This window comes from Corvus moneduloides, chromosome 6 (assembly GCF_009650955.1).
Source record: "Corvus moneduloides isolate bCorMon1 chromosome 6, bCorMon1.pri, whole genome shotgun sequence".
NCBI classification, from domain to species: Eukaryota; Metazoa; Chordata; class Aves; order Passeriformes; family Corvidae; genus Corvus; species Corvus moneduloides.
In genome coordinates this window covers 12,318,801-12,338,260 of record NC_045481.1, presented here as the reverse complement: position 1 = coordinate 12,338,260, position 19,460 = coordinate 12,318,801, and the positions used below count along the sequence as shown (strand labels likewise).

At 43.8% G+C, this 19,460-nt stretch overlaps 1 protein-coding gene across 1 annotated transcript in view; it reads left to right on the top strand.

Annotated features, from left to right (window-relative positions):
• The first annotated feature begins 955 nt into the window (after nucleotides 1-955).
• Nucleotides 956-19,460, top strand: part of HHIPL1 (HHIP like 1) — a 19,517-nt gene continuing 1,012 nt past the window's right edge. The window contains exons 1-8 of the mRNA XM_032112386.1: nucleotides 956-1,222; nucleotides 5,943-6,589; nucleotides 8,902-9,045; nucleotides 9,329-9,657; nucleotides 11,452-11,578; nucleotides 11,884-12,029; nucleotides 14,900-14,981; nucleotides 16,818-16,900. Of these exons, the coding sequence (XP_031968277.1) occupies nucleotides 956-1,222; nucleotides 5,943-6,589; nucleotides 8,902-9,045; nucleotides 9,329-9,657; nucleotides 11,452-11,578; nucleotides 11,884-12,029; nucleotides 14,900-14,981; nucleotides 16,818-16,900 (1,825 nt within the window). The remainder of the gene's footprint in view (nucleotides 1,223-5,942; nucleotides 6,590-8,901; nucleotides 9,046-9,328; nucleotides 9,658-11,451; nucleotides 11,579-11,883; nucleotides 12,030-14,899; nucleotides 14,982-16,817; nucleotides 16,901-19,460) is intronic.

The following is a 19,460-nucleotide window of genomic DNA, read 5'->3' as shown; positions in this document are numbered from 1 at the left end:
ACACATATGGTTGCCTGACAGGATGTTCCAAGCCACGCAGTGATTTTATAGTCCGTACGCACTGTACAGTAGTTCTTTGCTCTCAAAGTAGGAGTCAGAAACAGTATATCAGCACGAACTCCATTCTTTGTTTCTGGGGGGCAATCAGTGTATTAATATTAAAATATACACTACACTTTGGCTAGCTGTGTTTAACAGCAAAAAAGTGCCCTCTATGTGGGACTAGATCTTACTAGCTGATAACATCACATGTGATATGGCTATGTGATGTGCATGTGGAGTAACTATTTTCCTGGGGTGTGGGGTAGGGAAAGTGTCATCAGCAGTTTTATTTTATTTGGGCAAGGGAGCACTTCTGAGTGCTTCACAGAGCAGAGTATGTCACCTGAGCTGGCTAGGGCCCCACGGTGTAAAGACTACACCAGACCTATTCTTTCCAGCCTCAAAGCTATATCTAATCAGTCTCAGCTCAGGATGAGGTTGGCAAAGGACACAGAAGCACTAGCTGTACTGAAGTTACTTTTTCTTGTTATTAGATATATCCATCAGCCGTATAAACTCCGAATGCTGTATTCTGTTGTGTTCGGGTCGTACAAAAGCCCCAGCGCAGGAGACGTCACTTGAGGAGTCGGTCTAAGGAATTAGCTCCCAGTACGATCCATTCTGCTGCTGCATGCTCCACTCCGGTGCTGTGTGGCACCCTGTGCCGGCTGTCCAGCCAAGTACCTGCCCGCCTGCGGTCTGGGCGGAATCGATAGAAAATCGCCGGTCCAACGCCACCACCGAAACACGCGCGGCGAGCGCGCGGTGCCGCCGTCCGGGCGCGGACAGCCCTCGGGGCGGCCGCTCCCCGCGCTCCCGGTGCCGCGGGCGGAGCGGGGCGGCGGGGCCGGCCGAGCCCGGGCGCAGCCGGGCGGGGCAGCGCCCACCTCTCCGGCGGTGCCCCAGCAGCGCCATGCGGGGCCCGCGGGCGGCCCTGGCGCTGCTGCTGGCGGCGGCGTTGGCCCCGCGCTCGGCGCGGCCGCACCCGCAGTGCCTGGACTTCAAGCCGCCGTTCCGGCCGCCGCGGGGCCTCGCCTTCTGCCGCCGCTACGCCGAGTTCGGCTGCTGCGACCCGCGCCGCGACCGCGCCCTGCTCCAGCGCTTCTACCGCCTCAGCGCCGGCCTCGACGAGCGCACCTACGCCGCCTGCGCCGGGCACCTGCAGGACCTGCTCTGCCAGGTGAGACCCTCGGGACTCCCGGAGCTCCTACTGCACAGGGGGCATCCCGCCGCGCGGGGTTCAGCCACGTGGGGGCCTGCCAATGCGCAGGGGGCATCAGGGGTATTCAGCCCCTGCACGGAGCTCTGGTGTAGGCATGGATGCTTCTGCCCCATCGAGGTGCTTTTGGCCCATCGTGTGTGTGCGTGTGTACTCATGCGGGGCTACATCAAGCCCAGGTATGGATGGCTCGGCCCAGACATGGGTGCACTGATCCCATGGGTGCATTGACTCTCTGTGCACTTGTCCAGGCACAGGGACTTTGGACACTCAAGGGGAGTGTAAGCCATGACGCTTAATGCTCCCAAGCCCAGACTGGAGTACCCACCCACATCAGGTGGCATCAGCCGTGGCATTAGTGCCTGGGCACATCAGCCCACACATGGGTGCATCAGGAATAGCGCAGCAGCCTAGGCATGTGTTCCCAGGCACTGGAAGGAGTGACTGTCCATCATCAAGTATCCCAGTGGACTTTTGTCCATTTGCAGTTGTCTAAAGAGGAACAAGGATGTTGCTCTTCATTAGTTTAGGAGCAGCAGTCTCTGAGATAGGTATGTGGACAGTTACAGCTTGCAGACTTTCCTCACCCTCCTGGGGTTAGGACACCAGACCTGGTGAAGACATCCACAGGGGACCTGTCTGCACAAATCATGCTGCTTGTTATGACAAATGATGGGGTCAGGTGGGGTTTTTTTGTATTGGATTACAGCACTTTGAGATACTTTTAGCATGTGCCAGGTGCTAACAGTCCTGGTGATGGATGCAGAGTAATGCCTGTGGATGTGGCATAGGAACCTCTGTGGTGGCCATCCTGCACAGGGGGGAATTTCTACTCAGGGTTGATATTCTGTGGCCAGATATGATAACAGGATGATCACAGTCTGCACAGAACAAAGTGTCTGACCCTATCATCAGTGGAGGCCTCGCATGTCTGAGAATGCCCCTGAGACACAGCAGTGGCAGCTCAGCACTGTGCAAGTGTAAACCTTAAATTAATTCAGACAATGGAGTCTTGTCTGCTGTGCTCAGATGGCTTTTCAGAAATGCTACTCCTAACATTTTGCCGGTACCTCTTGGGTTCCCTAAAGTGTGAAGAGAAAGAAAACACTTTACCACACCAGGTTCTAGAGAATTGACTTCTATTTCATCTCACGTTGCACTGGAAGCAAAAACCATTTGAATATATTTCTGAAACAAGCAGTGTCTAAGAGTCCATTTGCTGATAGGAAACCAGTTAGCAGTGTGTGCTAAGCACTCCTGCTTCTGGAAGAGATAAATAAGTCTCCTGTGTTTGTCAGAAAGCCAACCATTGAAAATGTCTTCAGAAACAGAGAAATATTTCAATGTGGGAGTCAATGATTCACTGAAATGTTCTGATGAGCTCAGTGCATCATCAGCCCAGATGTGGCTACAAACCACCACCTCTGGCTGCACAAGCATGTAAGGGATGTTCAGTCATTGCAAACACTCTAGACCTGAATTAATAAGTGTGTTTCTGTGACTTATTCAGCGTGCTTCTGTCTCTTTCTGCTCACAATTCATGGTTTCTCTCAAATGTGATCAAATTATTTTGACAAGTGTCTCAGCTTGTACTTGTGGATTCCTGCATTTTCTTGAGTTCTTAGAATAGTAGAGTAGTTTGATTTGGAAAGGACCTAGTCAGACCTCCCCTGCAATGAGCAGGGACAGCTTCAACCAGATCAGGTTGCTCAGAACCCTGTCCAACCTGTCCTTGAATGTTTCCAGGGATGGGGCATCTATCACCTCTCTTGGCAACCTGTTACTGTATTTCACCACCCTCATTGTAATTATACCTAATCTATATTGACCCTCCTTCAGATTAAAGCCATTACCTCTTGTTCTATTGCTACACTGCCTTGTAAAAAGTCCTTCTCCAGTTCTCTTGTAGCTCCTTTAGATACTGGAAGGTGCCATAAGGTTACCTTGGAGCCTTCTCTTCTCCACCAAACTGCAAGTGAACAGATGCCTCACTCTGCTTCTTGGGAAACAGCTTGCTTAAAGGCTTGAGTTTCCAGATGGAGGTGGACATGGAACGTTAGGGATAATATGGAAGTTAAACACTTTTTGGAGGAGTCCTGTTGCTTCCTCCAGGCTGATAGCAGCAGTAAATAAGACATTGTTTGATATGGGTGTTCCATCAGATTCAGACTGTTGTAATTCCTCAGATAAGGAGCTGCCACTGAATTCCTGGAACAAATAGGATGCATTTGGCTAGCCTGTCTTAATGTAACTTGTTTTGTTTTCTGATGAGTTATTTTCGTAGTACAAACTAGTTCCAGCCCTACTGAAGTAACTGATCGTCTGCCCATTAGTTTCCTCGGTCTTCGGATCACAACATAGTTTAAAATTAATGAACAGACAGCATCATTTGGAAATGAGAATTTAGATCTAATATTGATCCTGGGCTCTGACTAAGGGTAGAGCTTCTTGGTATTTTGAGTTACGTGAACAGGACAGGAAGATGTGAAGGCTAAAGGACCACAACATTTGCTTCAAAAGCAGAGAAATTCAGCATAAGGCATGAGGCTCCATCTCTTATGGAATAAAATTTGGAAAATATTTCACATGTGTCTTGAAAATACCCTAGGACACGCTTGGGTACTTTCAGGCTAGTGACAGATCTCTGAATATCACTGCCAGTGTAATGCTGCTGTAATTAGCAGTATGCCACCAGGAATGTGGCAGGGAGGGAGGAAGTTGCCCACAGCTTCTATTCAGACACACCCGAGGCTGTGGTGAACAGCCTGCAAAGACAAAGAGACAGGGAAACCATATCTCCGGGCTATTTTTAATTCTGATGCTGAAGCCAGGGCATTGCTTTATACTGCATAAGATCACTGCTTGCTTTGAAAGAGGCTTTCAGAGAATGAGATACACCTGAGTACTCAAGTGAGGGGCCTCCTCTCTCTGAATGGGAAACCTCCATAGGCAACAACAGATTCAGCTCCCACTCAGCCTTCCCATCAAATTCCCGTTCTGTCTCATTTCAGTTTGTTTTCTAAGGCAAATTTTTCAATCATTACAAGTGAATTGACAAATGCTCTGTCTCTTTCTGTCCCTGGCACACCTCATGTAAGCAAGCGAGTGTGTTACCCAATCTGCCTGTGTAATTTCAGTGTTTTGTGTCACAAGCAATCTTCTTTTTACCACATTAATTGCTGCTCATTTGAAGGCATAATAACCTTCATTTTGCAATGAATGGCTTGACATTCCAGGAGGAAGGCTTATTGTGCACTAATGATCTGTTATATGGCCTCTCAGTTCATTATGGTATGTAATAGAAAATAAAATAAAAATTAAATATTGTGTGTGCTTATCAGCCAATTTAAACAGTTCGGAATCTCAGATGTTATATCTTTTCAGCTATTGACTAGTGTTGTAATCTGCATTAAGAAATAGCTCCCTATAGATCTAGAAACAGCTCCCTATTTTTTTCTTTTTTTTTTAATTAAGCTGGTTTTGCTTAGTAAAAAAATGAAGAAATGCCAGCTAGGAATTTTAAAATACAGAATTTATTTAAGTAGTGGTTTCTTTTCTGACCTTTCTTGCATTAGTTATTTATCAAAATACAACTTTGAAAATAACTGAGCCTCCACAGAGACATGTTGTGTTATTTGAGGAGTACTTTTGAGGTGCTCATTGAGAAGATGCATTATAACTGGAAAATATTGTGTTTGTTACAAGGAAAAACCCTTGCAAAGCAGAACTGAGTCACTGTGGTCAGTTTGTAACTTAGAGTTTTACTGGATTTCAGCTTTTTCATAAGGAAAATGTGTCTGTAGGCGTTCTCATAGTGAAGAATTCAATGAGATGTGTGAACTTGATCCAGTCCTTAGGCAGATTTCAAGGCTGCACTTTCCATAAACAAGGGTTGAGCTGCAGCTGCTGCCAGTGGGCCTTGCCTGGATTATGGCCATTTTGTGCTTACTGTCTGAAATCCTGCAACCTCAGCATCCCTCAGCATCCCTTGCAGAACTTGGTGACTCCTGTCAGGATTATGAGATGTCTTTCCCCACTCCTGGCTGGGGGTATAAATGTCTGTAGGCAAAGGTCCACCAGCAAAGGCAACTGGACACAAGCAAGGATGGTGTCCTCTCCTCCTCCATTTTCTCATCCCACTCCTTCCAAGCTGTAAATCACACCCATGTTTGAGGTGCATGTTTGGATTATCAAATGATGAGGTATGAATGCCCCAGGCTTTGGCCCTGATGGCCTTCCCCATTCTCTTGTCAGTGTGGAGATGCAGGGCCTGAATCTTCTCAGCTAACTCTTTGATTTCACTTCTGTTCTGTGATGGATCTTACTATTTCATAGATAAAGTCAGAGCATCCAAGGAAGAAAAGTCTCTTTTTTCTCAGTACAGTCTACTAGGGTGATGTAGCAACATAGGCATCATTGCAGGTTTTTTTGAAAAGTTCTGTTGTTAGAATAAATGAGTAACAGCTTGAGGAAGTCAGCTTTCACCAGGAATATTGAAGATAATTTCCATGAGTGCTGAGACAAGCCCCCTTTCTCAGATCTTTCCCTCTGTTAATATAACTTCAGAATAAACCGCAACATATCTTTTAATTAAGATGGAGTATCTCCAATTAGTATCACTGCTCAGCTGTTTCAAATCTGGTCCAAGAAATGACTTGAAGCTTTTTCTCCCTCCCTCTAGGAATGCTCTCCATATGCAGCTCACTTGTATGATGCTGAAGATCCCTCCACCCCCGTGCGGACGATACCAGGACTATGCCAAGACTATTGCATGCAAGTGTGGCAAAACTGCCGCTCCATTTTTCGCTCTCTCTCTGCAGACCCGGAGTTAATTGCACTGGAAAACAACATGGCAAAGTTCTGCCGCTACCTGTCCCTGGAGGACACCGACTACTGCTTCCCACACCTGCTGGCCAACCAGAACCTGAACCAGAACCTGGGGCTGGTCACCGCTGACGCCGAGGGCTGTCTCCAGCTCTGCCTCATGGAGGTCGCCAACGGGCTGCGCAATCCCGTTGCGATGGTGCACGCCAACGATGGCACCCACAGGTTCTTCATCGCAGAGCAGGTTGGCCTGGTGTGGACCTACCTCCCCGATGGAACCAGGCTCGAAAAGCCTTTTCTGAACATCAGCGAGGCCGTGCTTACCTCACCCTGGGAAGGAGATGAGAGAGGGTTTCTGTGTATTGTCTTCCATCCTAAATTCAAATTTAATGGTAAAGTGTACGTCTACTATTCAGTTGAAGTTCGTTATGAAGAGAGAATCCGAATCAGTGAGTTCAGAATTTCTCCTAGTGACATGAATGCCTTGGACCATGGTTCTGAAAGGTATTGTACACGTTTCTCTGACAAACGAATTTAAGATCTTAGAGGGCAACTTGTGCATTTTTAAGGATTATTAATGAATGAGACTTATTTAGCTTAATGTTTTTGCATGCTGGATTGGTAGCATGTTAGTCCAAGTCCACGTCTAGGGCGTTGAGGTACAGAATGTGTGTGTCCTCCATGGATGGAGTGCAAGTGTTCAGGGATAAAACACCTATAGCTCTCAGTTCTGGCATGTCAGAGGATTTAACTAAACATGGATTAAACATTATTTATACTTAGTATTTTGGGGGGTTTTTTGGGTGGGGCTTGAAGGTTTGTTTGTTTGCTTTGTATTTTTACGATTACCCTTTAAAATAGACTTCTGCAAAGCATGAGTGAAAATCATTTCAAAGCCAAAGGTTTCCAAAATTAGTATAAACAAACTAAGTGATACCAGACCAAAGATGGATTTGGTCCCATATTTTCTCATCTGAACAACAACTCAGCCCTGTGATATTACAAATTTAATATCAAATTAAATAAAAAGCAAGTCACTGTGTTATTACTGAGTGCATTTTAATTGGAAGTGTCACTTGTTTGAGTCTGGCCTTGCAGTTGTTCCACACTAATGCACAGATGATGAGGGACTTGTTTGTGGGGTCAGTTTATAGATTTACAGCCTGTTGCAGAACTATGTTATAGAACCATCGTTTTGAGAGACCCTTGAATATTACTAATGCTAAGATTTTTGCTTCCTTATTTGGATTTTATTAGGGGCTTTCCAAATACCCAGCTGTGGATGATTCTAGCTCAAAAATGCATGTAGCCTAATGATAGATAGGGGATACTGGTTTGTAAAGCAATTACAGCAATCCAGTGTAAGCAGCACTGTAGATGACAGGTAAGGGGAGTTACAACCTGGCACTCAGGAAAGTGAATCAGAAACCTGCAGATATCGGCAGCCCATGAGTTGTCTTGTTTAAGAATCCTCAGGCTCTATGTTTGTAACAATTTCTTTGCTTATTTAGCTTATGGTTAGTACAGCAAAAGCTTAAGAAAACAAAATTGTGGTCCTATTGTGCTTGTGTAGGCACAGGTCCCACTGACTTCATCCTGAGCTGCTGCCCAAGAGGGAGCTCAGGCTGACATGTGGTGTGCACTGTCTCAGCACAAAGGCGTGTGTCTGTTTATCCTCAGATGTTTGCTCAGTGCATTTTGGTTTTTTCCATCTTCATTGGGAGGCTGAGGAAGATTCACCTTTGTGTCCACACAGAATCGTCTCTCACTCCTTCTGCCAGATGGAGCCTGTGCACCCTTGCACAGTTACCTTATCACAGAGGTGCTGACATTTAACAGGCGGTGACAATCACTCCATAGTCAGGTTCCTTCCCACAACTCACAATAGCTATCAACATTTCAGAAGGGAAAAAAAACTGTCTAAAAATGAGGTGATGTAAGTAAATATTATAATTTGCTTTCATAGCTATTAAGATGCACTGCCAGCATGAAATCCGGACTTTTTTAGAAGCTGGAGTAAAATGAACAATCTTCAGTTGTTATACCTGGGAACCTCCCCTGCATATATTTGTGGCTTTACCATTCTATAAAATTATACTTTATATATTTCACACTTTCTTGCTATGAAAGGGATTCCAGGTGCATAAAGTAAAAAACTAAAATAGAGATCTTGGGGTTTAAATTAAGGTAAATTTTGTTGGTACTGCTTTGAATAACCTTTGTCAAAATGTCAGTTTGTTGGTGGGGCTGCTTTTAACTGCTCTTTAAACTCATAAGGTCCTGGGTGTGTAATTATATTTTAAGGATTCTTCTCTCTTTAAGAATTTAACTATTCCTTAATGTTTGAAAAGTTTTATGTTCTCCTTGAAAGCTCCTGTCAGGATTGTGCCAAAAGCTGTACAGATGCACAGATGGACTGGAGTCTTTTCTCTTACGGTTTCCAATTGGTTATAAGCTCAGATACCTTTTCTTTAATAAAATATAAATAAAAATAAAAAAGGAGTTTAACAAGGAGGAAGAAAGGATCAGAGGAAAAGTTGAGGTAATTGAAAATATATTTTGTCATGTAATTTCCCAGACTTTCCATATTACACAATTTGGTGTTTCTGTAATCTGGAAAATATGTTGAAACTATTTAAGGTTAGAAAATCAGCAAAGCCCAAGAAAAATTCAGTAACATGGATATGGAGGAATTTGTGTCAAAACCAATCTGTAGCTGCTTCCATCTGTCAAGAACAGCACTGGCATGACATTGCTCTGCCCTTTGCTTAGTGCTTGTGCAGTAGGTAATTGCTTTCCTCCCTGTTTTCTCATAGGATAATCCTTGAAATAGAAGAACCTGCTTCCAACCATAATGGAGGGGAGCTGCTCTTTGGAGAGGATGAGTATCTCTATATCTTTACTGGAGATGGAGGCATGGCTGGGGATCCTTTTGGCACCTTTGGAAATGCTCAGAACAAGTAAGAGCGGATCCATCCCTATGGCAGCTCCAGGCTCCCAGCATGTGTCTGCAGGGCAGCAGGGTGTGGGAAATCAATGCCAGCCACATGAAGGCTGGCATTGTTCGGGGGCAAATGCAATTATCTTGAAATGATTGTTTTTTCAGAGGTATTCAAAGACTTCTCTTTTCTGAAACATAAAGAATGAAACCCTAGACTTTCCAAACCCCCCATCTCTGATTTTTTACCAAGGTCTAGTCTTATTTCGTTCTCTTTTTCTCTTTCATTTCTTCTCCCAATACAGATCAGCCCTGCTGGGCAAAGTGCTGCGGATCAATGTGAACAACAACGACCGCGGGCCCCTGTACCGAATCCCTCCTGACAACCCTTTCATCAGCGACCCTACGGCTCGCCCCGAAGTCTACGCCTATGGAGTGAGGAACATGTGGCGCTGCTCTTTTGATAGGGGGGACCCTCAAACCAAGGAAGGGAAAGGGCGGCTCTTCTGTGGAGATGTGGGGCAGAATAAATACGAAGAAGTCGACATCGTCGAGAAAGGGAAAAATTACGGCTGGAGGGCGAGGGAAGGGTTCAGCTGTTACGATAAAAAACTTTGCACCAATTCTTCATTGGGTAAAGAGATGGGCTCTCATTTTTAATTCCTGCCTTCAAAGCCTAGCTGCTGGGTGGGAAACACACCTTTTTGGGATGTAAACCTCTACTGTCTCGGTCTAGAAGGGAACTGGCTTGGCATAAGTACTGAAAGTACAAATGTTACCGTTTCTGAGTTAGGAGGAAAGTGAAACATGCTAGCTGTTGTTTTTCTAGGTGATCGGTGTTGTTAGTGAAATTATTTGGTGATTCTGGGGTTTAGAGGGACAATTTAATCTCTGCCACATAAAATAAGCTTTCGTGCAGGAGCAAGAAAAATTTGGAGGAATTGTAGTTTTCTCTGTAACTCACAAGTTTTGTCCTTATTTTAAAAAAAGAGAGAAAAACATCAACTGATCAACCCTTCTGCACGCTGCCTGCTTTGAGGCAACTGAATGTCCAGCGTATTTTTGTTTGTTTTAACTATGCCAAAAAGGAAAACCTCATTTTATTTTCATGTCTTTGAACTGTTCAAAATGGGATTGAGAATATTTGCTGGCTGGCTAAATTCCAGTGCACAGGTGAAGTCAGAACATATTGAATTGCAAGGGCTGATGTGGACCATGTCTTGTGCTGGAACCTCTTCCCAGAGATCAAGGGGGGCAGTGGAGTGGGCTGGCACTGATTTGCATTAGCTGAGATTCTGATTCTTTTCTCTGTGCTGTGTGGTGTTGTTTAATTTTCTTCCTATTATTAACTCAGTTTAAATTCCTTCCTTTTATTAACTTAGCTATAAGTACAATGAGAGTGATTAAGTATTTTTTTATAAAAATGTCAAGAGCAGGGAACAGATTTTTTGCACTCCCTTTGCTGAAGCAGTTGTTCAGAGAGCTCATTTAGTGCTCTCCTGTGTGACAGTACCCGCATGAACATTCATGGCAGACACTTTACTGAGGTCTCCAGGGATTCAGAGCAATTTTTGATGACTTTAGAGACCCTTTTGTTAGAACAGTGAAATGTCACAGCCCCTTTATAATGATAAGCACAGCTGAAGTGTAGAAAACACCTGCTTTAGATGAAATTCCCCTGGTGCAAATTCCTCACTGGCAGAGCTGCTGGGTTTGCTACTTGCAGCATCTGCTACATGGGCAGGGAGAAAGGCTGCGAAGATGAGGAGGAGAGGGTACCACGAGGTACCTGTAAGCCAGGAGTTTCAAAAGAAAGGGGAGGAAGCACCTAATGGAGGCCCTCAAAATCAGGACAGCTCTTTCCGATTTACATCTGTCTTACGTTTTAACTTATATTTCATAATGAATATGCCAGTACTACATCATTCATGCCTGTGCCATCCCATAAATATTTGATGGCCCTTTCAAGTTGCTTCTCCATCTCAGAGGAACAGAAGCTATTTGTGCTGACATCTGACATATCTTTTCATCAGTGCCTGTAGTCTGGAGTTACCCATCTCTTTTTTTCCTTTTACTACCTAAACAAAGCTGCATTTCCTGCATGGGTGCAGTGGCTCTGGGGGTAACTGTGAATTCATAGCTAAACCAGATAAGCTCTGTAGAAATGTGCCAGAAGTGGCACTAACAGAGATGGACTATAGTGGGAGGAGAAGGGCTCAGGAGAGTGCTGAGGTGTCTTGGTGGGGGGCAGGGCGATCAAATGTGGTTCAAGGTGAAAATCAAAATAAATACAACTCCATCTGCACTTCATTTAAGTAGAAGATGCTCCAGTGAACCTGGTTGTACTCTGCCAGTCTCAGAACAATCTAGATAAAGAGCTACTCTGCAGCATGTGCAAAACAAGTCACAGATCTTTTCTGCCCTACAGATGATGTGCTTCCAATTTATGCATATCCACACAAAATGGGGAAATCTGTTACAGGAGGCTATGTCTATCGAGGTTGTGAGTCTCCAAACCTGAATGGCCTGTACATATTTGGTGATTTTATGAGTGGGTAAGTAAACACTTAGGACACTCACTAAGTTGTACCCCCAGCCAAAATCCCCCCAAAAATAGCCTGATAGCCCTTCAGCCCTCCCCTCTAGCTTTTTCATGTGCTTGTGTTGCCCTTGAAAGACAAGGGGTTGCAGGGTGTATAGTACATTTGGGTTAATATTAACAATCCTTCACTTTTCAGAGAAGCTGCAGTTCCTATTGCAGCTAGGATGGGTAGGAAGCATTAACTGTCCTTTCAGATGTCCGTGCTAATATTCATAAATCTTCTTGGTGGGGTTGTGGAAGTGCTCTTTTGCCTTGCAGACGGCTGATGTCTTTGAAGGAGGATCATGCTACTGGAGAGTGGCAGTACAGTGAAATCTGCATGGGAACAGGACAAACGTGCATGTTCCCTGGGCTTATCAATAACTATTACCAATACATCATCTCCTTCGCTGAGGATGAAGCAGGTAATCTTCTAACTTTATGTCACACTGAATGACATGTTTGTGGTATCTCTTCAGATGAAAACACCAGAGAAGAGATCAGAGAGGTCTCCTGGGAGGCAGCGGGTAGTGGGGAGGCAGAGCATGAGTCTGTCAGTCTTTAAAATGCCAGTGAGTGAGATTCCCAGCATCTCCCAAATATCAACCCAAAGTTACAATGCTAATTTTGAGGTCTGTGTGCCATGCAGTGCCTGCAGTGGGAATTGGAGTCAGTTCCCTTGGGACTGAGTCTGGTGTGCTGGACGTGCTGCTGCCCTCACACCTCTCTGGAGAACAGGGAGAAGAGGGGGCCAAGTAGAACAAAACAAAGCTTAGAAAAGAAACCTCATTCTTCACAGTGCTGTGCCGTGGAGAATGCAGGCCCTGAGAGCCTGAGAAGCTGATGCCCAAGGGAGAGCAAGTCTATATTCTTGTCTAGTCAAGAAGGCCGCGGGCATTATTAATGGGTACAGGGAAGCAGATGTCATGAACAGCAATTATGTATCTGCTCACCCTGGGCTGGGATATTTGTACCTGTCAAGGTGAAGCAGAACGAAAGCCTATGTTATGTCTTGAGTGAGGCGTCAGCAAAAGGCTGCTTAAGTCCATACTTTATTAGTGCCAGCTGGGATTTTGCCTTGTAGAGGACTGAAGGATACAGTCTCAGTGGGGCTTTGCTGTGTTTTCATGACTGGAGACGTTTTGCTTTCTAGAAGGTAGCTGCTGTGATCTGAAGAGGAGGAAATCAAGAGTCCTGGGGTGAAAGCTGGTGGTATTTCCTGTTATTTGTACATGGGTGTTGCAGAACGTGCAGCCCGTGCAGCCCCTGGCTGGGGGCGGGGAGAGGATGAGCTCCACAATGTTCAGCACCATCACTAAGGAGCTTCATGTGCAACCCAGCAATGCAGGAGTTGTGCTCTGTCCTGTTCCAGGGACTTCCTGGCCCGTGGTCACAAGCACCTGCTTCCAGAATGCCCCAGCTTTTAAACATCTGTTTTTTCCTGCAGATTATGTCAAGTTTGGATGTTGCGCAAATCATATAAATGCAAATTTTATCACATAAATGCAAATCCTCCAAGTTAAGTATTAGCTTGAAAGGTTGACTTTTTTTTTGGAGTTAAATTCCATTTTCTTTAATGGCTAATATTCATGGAATTTAGAGCTATTTCACAGTGCTGTAGTGAGAAGGATATCTTACCCTAAAATCAAATAACTTAGTTCAAATCAGCTTTATACTAAGTGCAATATCAAGCTGTGGATTGCAACCCTTGCTCATGCTCATGAGGATGATCTCCCTCATCCTGTGCTTGTCAACAGTCTGGCGGTGGTGAAAGCAGGGCTGAAACACTGCCACTTTTTTTCCCTGCACTGTGCTTTGCATGAGTATGAGAGCTGAGTGGAGATTTGGGCTGGAGTTTCTTTCCAGAGGTAGTTAATTGCCTTGTGTTTGCTTTTTAGTAATGGAAAGAAATCTTTTGATAACATTGTAGTGAGGTTGCTTTATCTGCAGTGAACAGTCTTCTCTTGCACCTTTTTCTGTGCTGGGAATCTCATTTTTTACAAGTTTGCCATGCAGTTTATTTTAACAAGGTTTTGTTCACAGAAGAATTTAAGTTTTGGCATTGTTTCTCTCATGAATGTTAATCTACCTGGTGCAGTGGATGTGTGTATGTGGTGGGGAGAGCTCTATTTCTGGTTCATTGCACAGCCATTATAAAGCCATCAGCCCCATCCCTGGCCAGCAGAACATGTCAGAGACACCCCAGGCACTGTATCTGTGCGTCACATGTGTGTAGCCTGTGTGCTTCATGGCCTGAGCACCCACACTCCTGCCTGATAACTTCCAGGAGAGAGGGGCAGGTTGTAAAGCACACATCACCACAAAACGCAGTGCCAGGTGTTTCCCATTCCCATTTGGACCAAGGCTGTCTCTGGCCTGTTGTTAATGAAGCTCACCAGAAGAGGGAAGAAACCAACCAGGGGTAGCCAAAGGTTTCTGCCCTGAGATTATCCGGAGGAGCTCAGCCCAGGGCAGCACAGGAGAGCAAGTAGGAGGAGAGAAGGTCAGCCCCAACTGCCATGAGCTGCCCATTCCTTCCGCTCTTCCCCTTGGATTACCCATAGGACACCCAAAAATATCTGCCTTACTAAGCAAGTCCATATTGCCTTTTTTTCTATTTTCTTTTTTTTTTTAATATTGCAAACTTTTTTTTCTCTCTGATCCTTTTTGTTGCACCACACAAGCACTTGAGCTGTCAAAAGAGAAGAGTGCCAGGACTATTTATCCCAGTCTCCCCTGCACAACAGGAGAAGGATAGAAATTCAGTTAAAAGAAAAGAAGTCAAATAAATGGTGATGGACATTGTGTGTCTGAAGGTCAAGCCCTGTACTTGTGACCTCATAGAGCTGTGACGAATCAATGCCTTTTGTGTGAGATATGTCTCATTTTGTAGGTGTGCTAGAGAAAGCAAAAGCAAAATCTTGTTCTCCTGTAATTCACCCCAAAGGAGTGCTTCATCCAAATGAGCAGAAGACAGTGAACTTTCTTAATTTCCTTTCATTTCATTTCATTTCATTTCAGTAATTCAGGGTTTGACTGTCTTACATTAGAGAAGTCAAAGAGCACAGATTATAATGAGATGACAAGTAAAGTCTGGGCAGGTGAACCTGCAGTGGAAGTTTGTCCAAATAGTACTTCATGATGATTTGTAAAAGCTCCCACTCACTAAGAGAATTATATGCCAATGGACTGCCGATGAGCTCTCAGACCTGTGATGCAGAGTTAGCACCTTTGTGCTGCACAGGACAGGAGCTCCATGGACAGTTTTCATGGCTGTGCCTGGTTTTTTTCCCAGGGGAATTGTACTTCCTGTCTACTGGTGTACCAAGTGCCACAGCTTCCCATGGAGTGGTGTACAAAGTGGTGGACACGTCCAGGTATGAGATGTCCTTGCTGCAAATACCTGGTGATGGTGCAGTGAGTCCTGGCATGGATGGTGTGGATGTGATGGTGTGGATGTGATGAGTGATCTTGGCTGACTAATTAACTCTTCTCCCATGCTGGGCCCTTCCGGGGAGGTTGGTTGAGGAACATCTGGAGCATCTAATTGTAGGTCTGCTTTGCTCTTGCAGTCATGGGGACCTACACTGCCTGGTGCCAAATTTTTATGGGGCCTGTTGGTGTTATGTGGGTTGGGAGATTTCCTGATTGCTAAAGGTGTATTTTATGGGTGGAATGTCTTTCTTGGGCAAAGTTTCTCTAGATTCCTGTCCAAAAGGAGGCAGTTTTTCTCAAGCTGTTTATTCTCAGTTCCTCTCCACCCCTTTTTTAATCTCCCAGAAGAGCCCTGTACCCAGCCCACTGCTGCCAAAGCCGGACCAGTGTGACCTGCAATGCTTTCTAGGGCAAACCAGACATGAATATCAAAAAGTACATGCTTTTTAGTGCTTCAAAGAGGCATATGGATTGGACAAGAAAATTGGACCATCGTTACACCTCCTGGATTCCGTGTGCCTGTATTTGAGACTAGGCAAGGCAGGGAATAGCTGAGTTTTATGGGAAGACTTACAGCTGTTTTTTCCATCTTCGTGTTTTTTAAGTGTTACTATTATTGGCTAAACACCAAGCTACTTTCAGCCAGAAATTGAGGGTGAGATTTTTGTAGCTTTTTTTTTTTTTTTTTAATGGATTAAATTTACAGCTTTATCTATCTGGGCATTTTGAACCAAACCACTTGTCTAGTTTTATGTTGAAACCAGCCCCCAAAGTTAAAGAGCCCCCGGATCTATCATGTGTTTCCTCCAACTCTCCTCTGTCAGGAGCATTTTCCATTATCTAATGCAATGGAAGAGTTCCTGTAAACTATGTATTAAGAAGCTGGTATTACATAACGTTTTCAAAAATAAAGAAAGCAGAAGTCAAACACAAGTCGTAAGTTTAAGTTTAAAAAGAAGTTTTGTTCATGTTCAGAGTACAAAAAATTCATTGGAAAATTCATAAAAGTAGGGAACATAATTTTTGTAGATAGTTGACAGAGAAGCTGTCTGCCTTCCACAGAAATGCAAACAATCCCATTACACAGGAGTTATACCCTCCAAATGCAAACATCATGCATTTTGAACCAATTTGAAAACCTCTGAAGAAGTCTGAGTATTAACAGGACAGCCGTCATAGGAAAAAGTGGTGATGAACCAGATGTGGCTTGCCAGAAGTGAGGTACACCTCCATGGCAAACAAATGCGTGTCAAAATAATGCTCCATACCAGGAGAGAGCCTCTGGAGGAGACACTTGGAGTTCTTTTCTGAAACTAATGCTTTTTTGGCATGACATTTGTTTGGGCTTTCTGTATGAATAATAGTGTGTTATTTTGCTTCCGTGAAAACAGTCTGAAATCTTGCATACACATGACCTTTGCGTCAGATGTTCAACGTATACTGTCTAGTTTTGTAATTTTTATTTTCAGTTTGATTAATCTCTTTCTGTAGTGCTTGAACCTGCCAATGTTTTATTTCCTTAATGGCTTCAATAGTGGCAACTGAAAACACAGCCAGAGTACTCCACTGCCTTGCAAATTTTTGGACTTTCATCAATGGCGATCTGTGATTGTTTAGTTATGTTTTCTACTGTAAGAGATTAGTTGCATCGTTTAAACAGACTTTTTTTTTTTTCCCCAATAAGCATTATGTTCTTAGAAAAGCAATGGGAAGCAAAGTGTTGCAATGCCAGAGGAAAGGAATTAATTGTGCAGCATATGTGTCCCTTTTTTTTCAAGGAGAGCACCACCAGGAAAATGCCGAGTTGAGCCATCACCAGTGAAAGTCAAAAGCAAGCGCATCCCATTTGTGCCAAAGGAGAGTGAGTGTAACTCTTGCTGTTGATTATTGGTTCATGTTAGCTGGCAGTAGATACAAACTCCAGACTTGCACTATGTGTCCACATGTGTGGAGACCACCCACAACTTCACTCTTCAGGGTATCTTCAAAATTAAATCTTACCAGCTGTTTCGGATCTGAAGATCCAAATAAGTTCAAATAAGTCATAAAGAATTTCCCCTTTCCTGGCCATGTGAAATTTGCTTTGTAGTTTCTGACCTTGTTCATTTTCCCTTTTTCATGCTACATTTGTACACATTTCATTACCACCAACTTGGCTTCCCTGTACCTGTTCCTGCCCAGAGACCTTGTGCTCAATGGTGCTTTTCAGTGACAAGTGATTTTTTGCAGTAGCTTCAGGTAGTGGGGAGGATATGATGGGTAAAGGGTTGGGAGGTAGCTCATTGAGCAAGATGAGGGCTGAGTCATTGTGAGTTGAAAGTAAGAAAATATGGGAAGAGAAAATGTTCCCAAAAGAATCAGTGATCACGCACTGAGGTGAACTTCTGGCTTACTCAAACCCTCCAGGGCTTTTTGATTGCTTCATGCTGCATGAAGTATTGGACTGCTAAAGCTGGAGTAGTCAGTGGTGGAGCTGAATCTGCAGCAAGCCAAGTACTACTTATGTGAGGTGCAAAAACCTAAACACGATATTAGGATCTCAAAAGTAGACTGGGCACTCTCACCATTCTTTTCTCCGGTGCATTTAATTTACTCATGTAAGTACCTGGGCAGTACTCTAACAAATTCCCTTCCAACTCAGCATAGTCCCTGAACTTTGTCACAAAGCTAATGGTACTGCAGGAACCCTAAAGTCAGGATACTTTTATTTAATTTTTAATTACATTAATCACGTTACACTGCATTTGAGTCACTAACAGTTCCTACAGCCTTGGCTTCAGGGAATAATGAGGGCACTCTGCACCTTGCAACATTGAGTCTTTAAGGTGGAACAAACTCAAAGGCTAATTATTGACTGCTGACATGCCTGAGCACTCAGCATATCTTCAGAGATGTTCTCCTTTTCTAGCTGCACAGGCTGTTTCCAAATATTAGTAACTTGGTTCATGTTCAACCATTTTTGTGTTTCTGCTTATGCATTATTCTCCATGCAAGTCCAAAGTTCAGATTTTTAATCTATACTTATAATTAAATCTTTCGGGCTTGTTTACAGGGTAGTTTTCATCATAAATTAAAACTTAGAAATGGTGAGAGAGATTCTACCAAGTGTCTCAAGAACTACATTCACTTTTTGGTGAAAAATAAACAGGACCATTTTGATTCAGAAGCACACAAACATGGAAGTGTAGCTGTAAATATTTATTGGTTTAGTTAGTATTTAGTCTGAATGGAGCAGAATCACCAGGGCATGTGCCTTGTATTAACTATGAGTACATTTTTTGGAAGTGTATTTAATAAATAATTTAACAAAGAGTATTATATAATGACAACTTGATCCAGTGAGGTGAAAAGCACTCCCAGGTGACCATTAGCTTTCAAACAGTCCTACACAGTATTCTATGAGTTCCGGGGATTTTAAGTACTTTGCCAGATCAGGCTCCATCAAATGAGCTGTGCACAGGTAAGGCCTTCAAATCTGTTTCTTGCCGTGAGAACCTCAGCTTCCAAAGAGAGGAAGTATTTTCATGTCATGAATACAATTCCTATTCAAAGAGTGTTATTTGGAAAAACGTGGAGCGCTGCAAGGGTTTGTCTTTTTGGGGGCAATAGATACTAAGCACAAATAAGACAGTGATATTTTTCCTCCTCTCTGTACTACAAAGCAAATGATGAATGAGAGTAGATAAATCTGGGATATAATTCAAAAAGTCATGATGTCTTTACAAATGTCTGTGACACTGTCCCAGCTCTGTTGAATGTTATTCCATGAAATTCTGAATTGCTTCCTTCTGGCAAACTAAAACTTATTTTTAGGCTAAAAATAAAGCACATGTGAATAAGCAAGTCCAGTAAGGCCTGGAAACTGTGACAGCAAAGAATTTTCATCTCTTCAGAGTTCAAGGCTCTTTTATTTTTTTCTTTTTTTTTCATAAGGAAGAACAAACCCAACCTCAAATCCTGTTTTATGTGTTGTCCTGGCAACTCCGTTCCTCTTGCGCATTCCAGTTGCCAGAGAGAATTGATTTTGAATGTTCCTGATTTCAGCTCCTCTGAATAAAGCATCTGGCCCAGTGGGGAGGCCACGCTCTCCTCTGGTAATGATCCATTTCTTAGTAATGAAGAGAAGAGCAGAAATAGTGCCTGTCTGTAAAACGCTTCCGGCAGCTCTTCACCATATCCTGGTGAAGAGCTCCTCTCCTGACTTTGAAACTCCAGCACCTACCCTTTAAGGGCCAGGCTGATGTTTGCCAGTGAACCACTTGGAGCTTCCTTTTTGGGAGAGGCTCACGAGTTGGCATTCAGCCCTGCAGTCCTCTCTACTGACTAACAGCAGCCCACATTTTTCACTGAGGAAATACTGGGTCACTAAGTGCTGTTGCTTCTCAACAGGGTCAAGTAGGCAAATTCCACGAAGTTAGTTA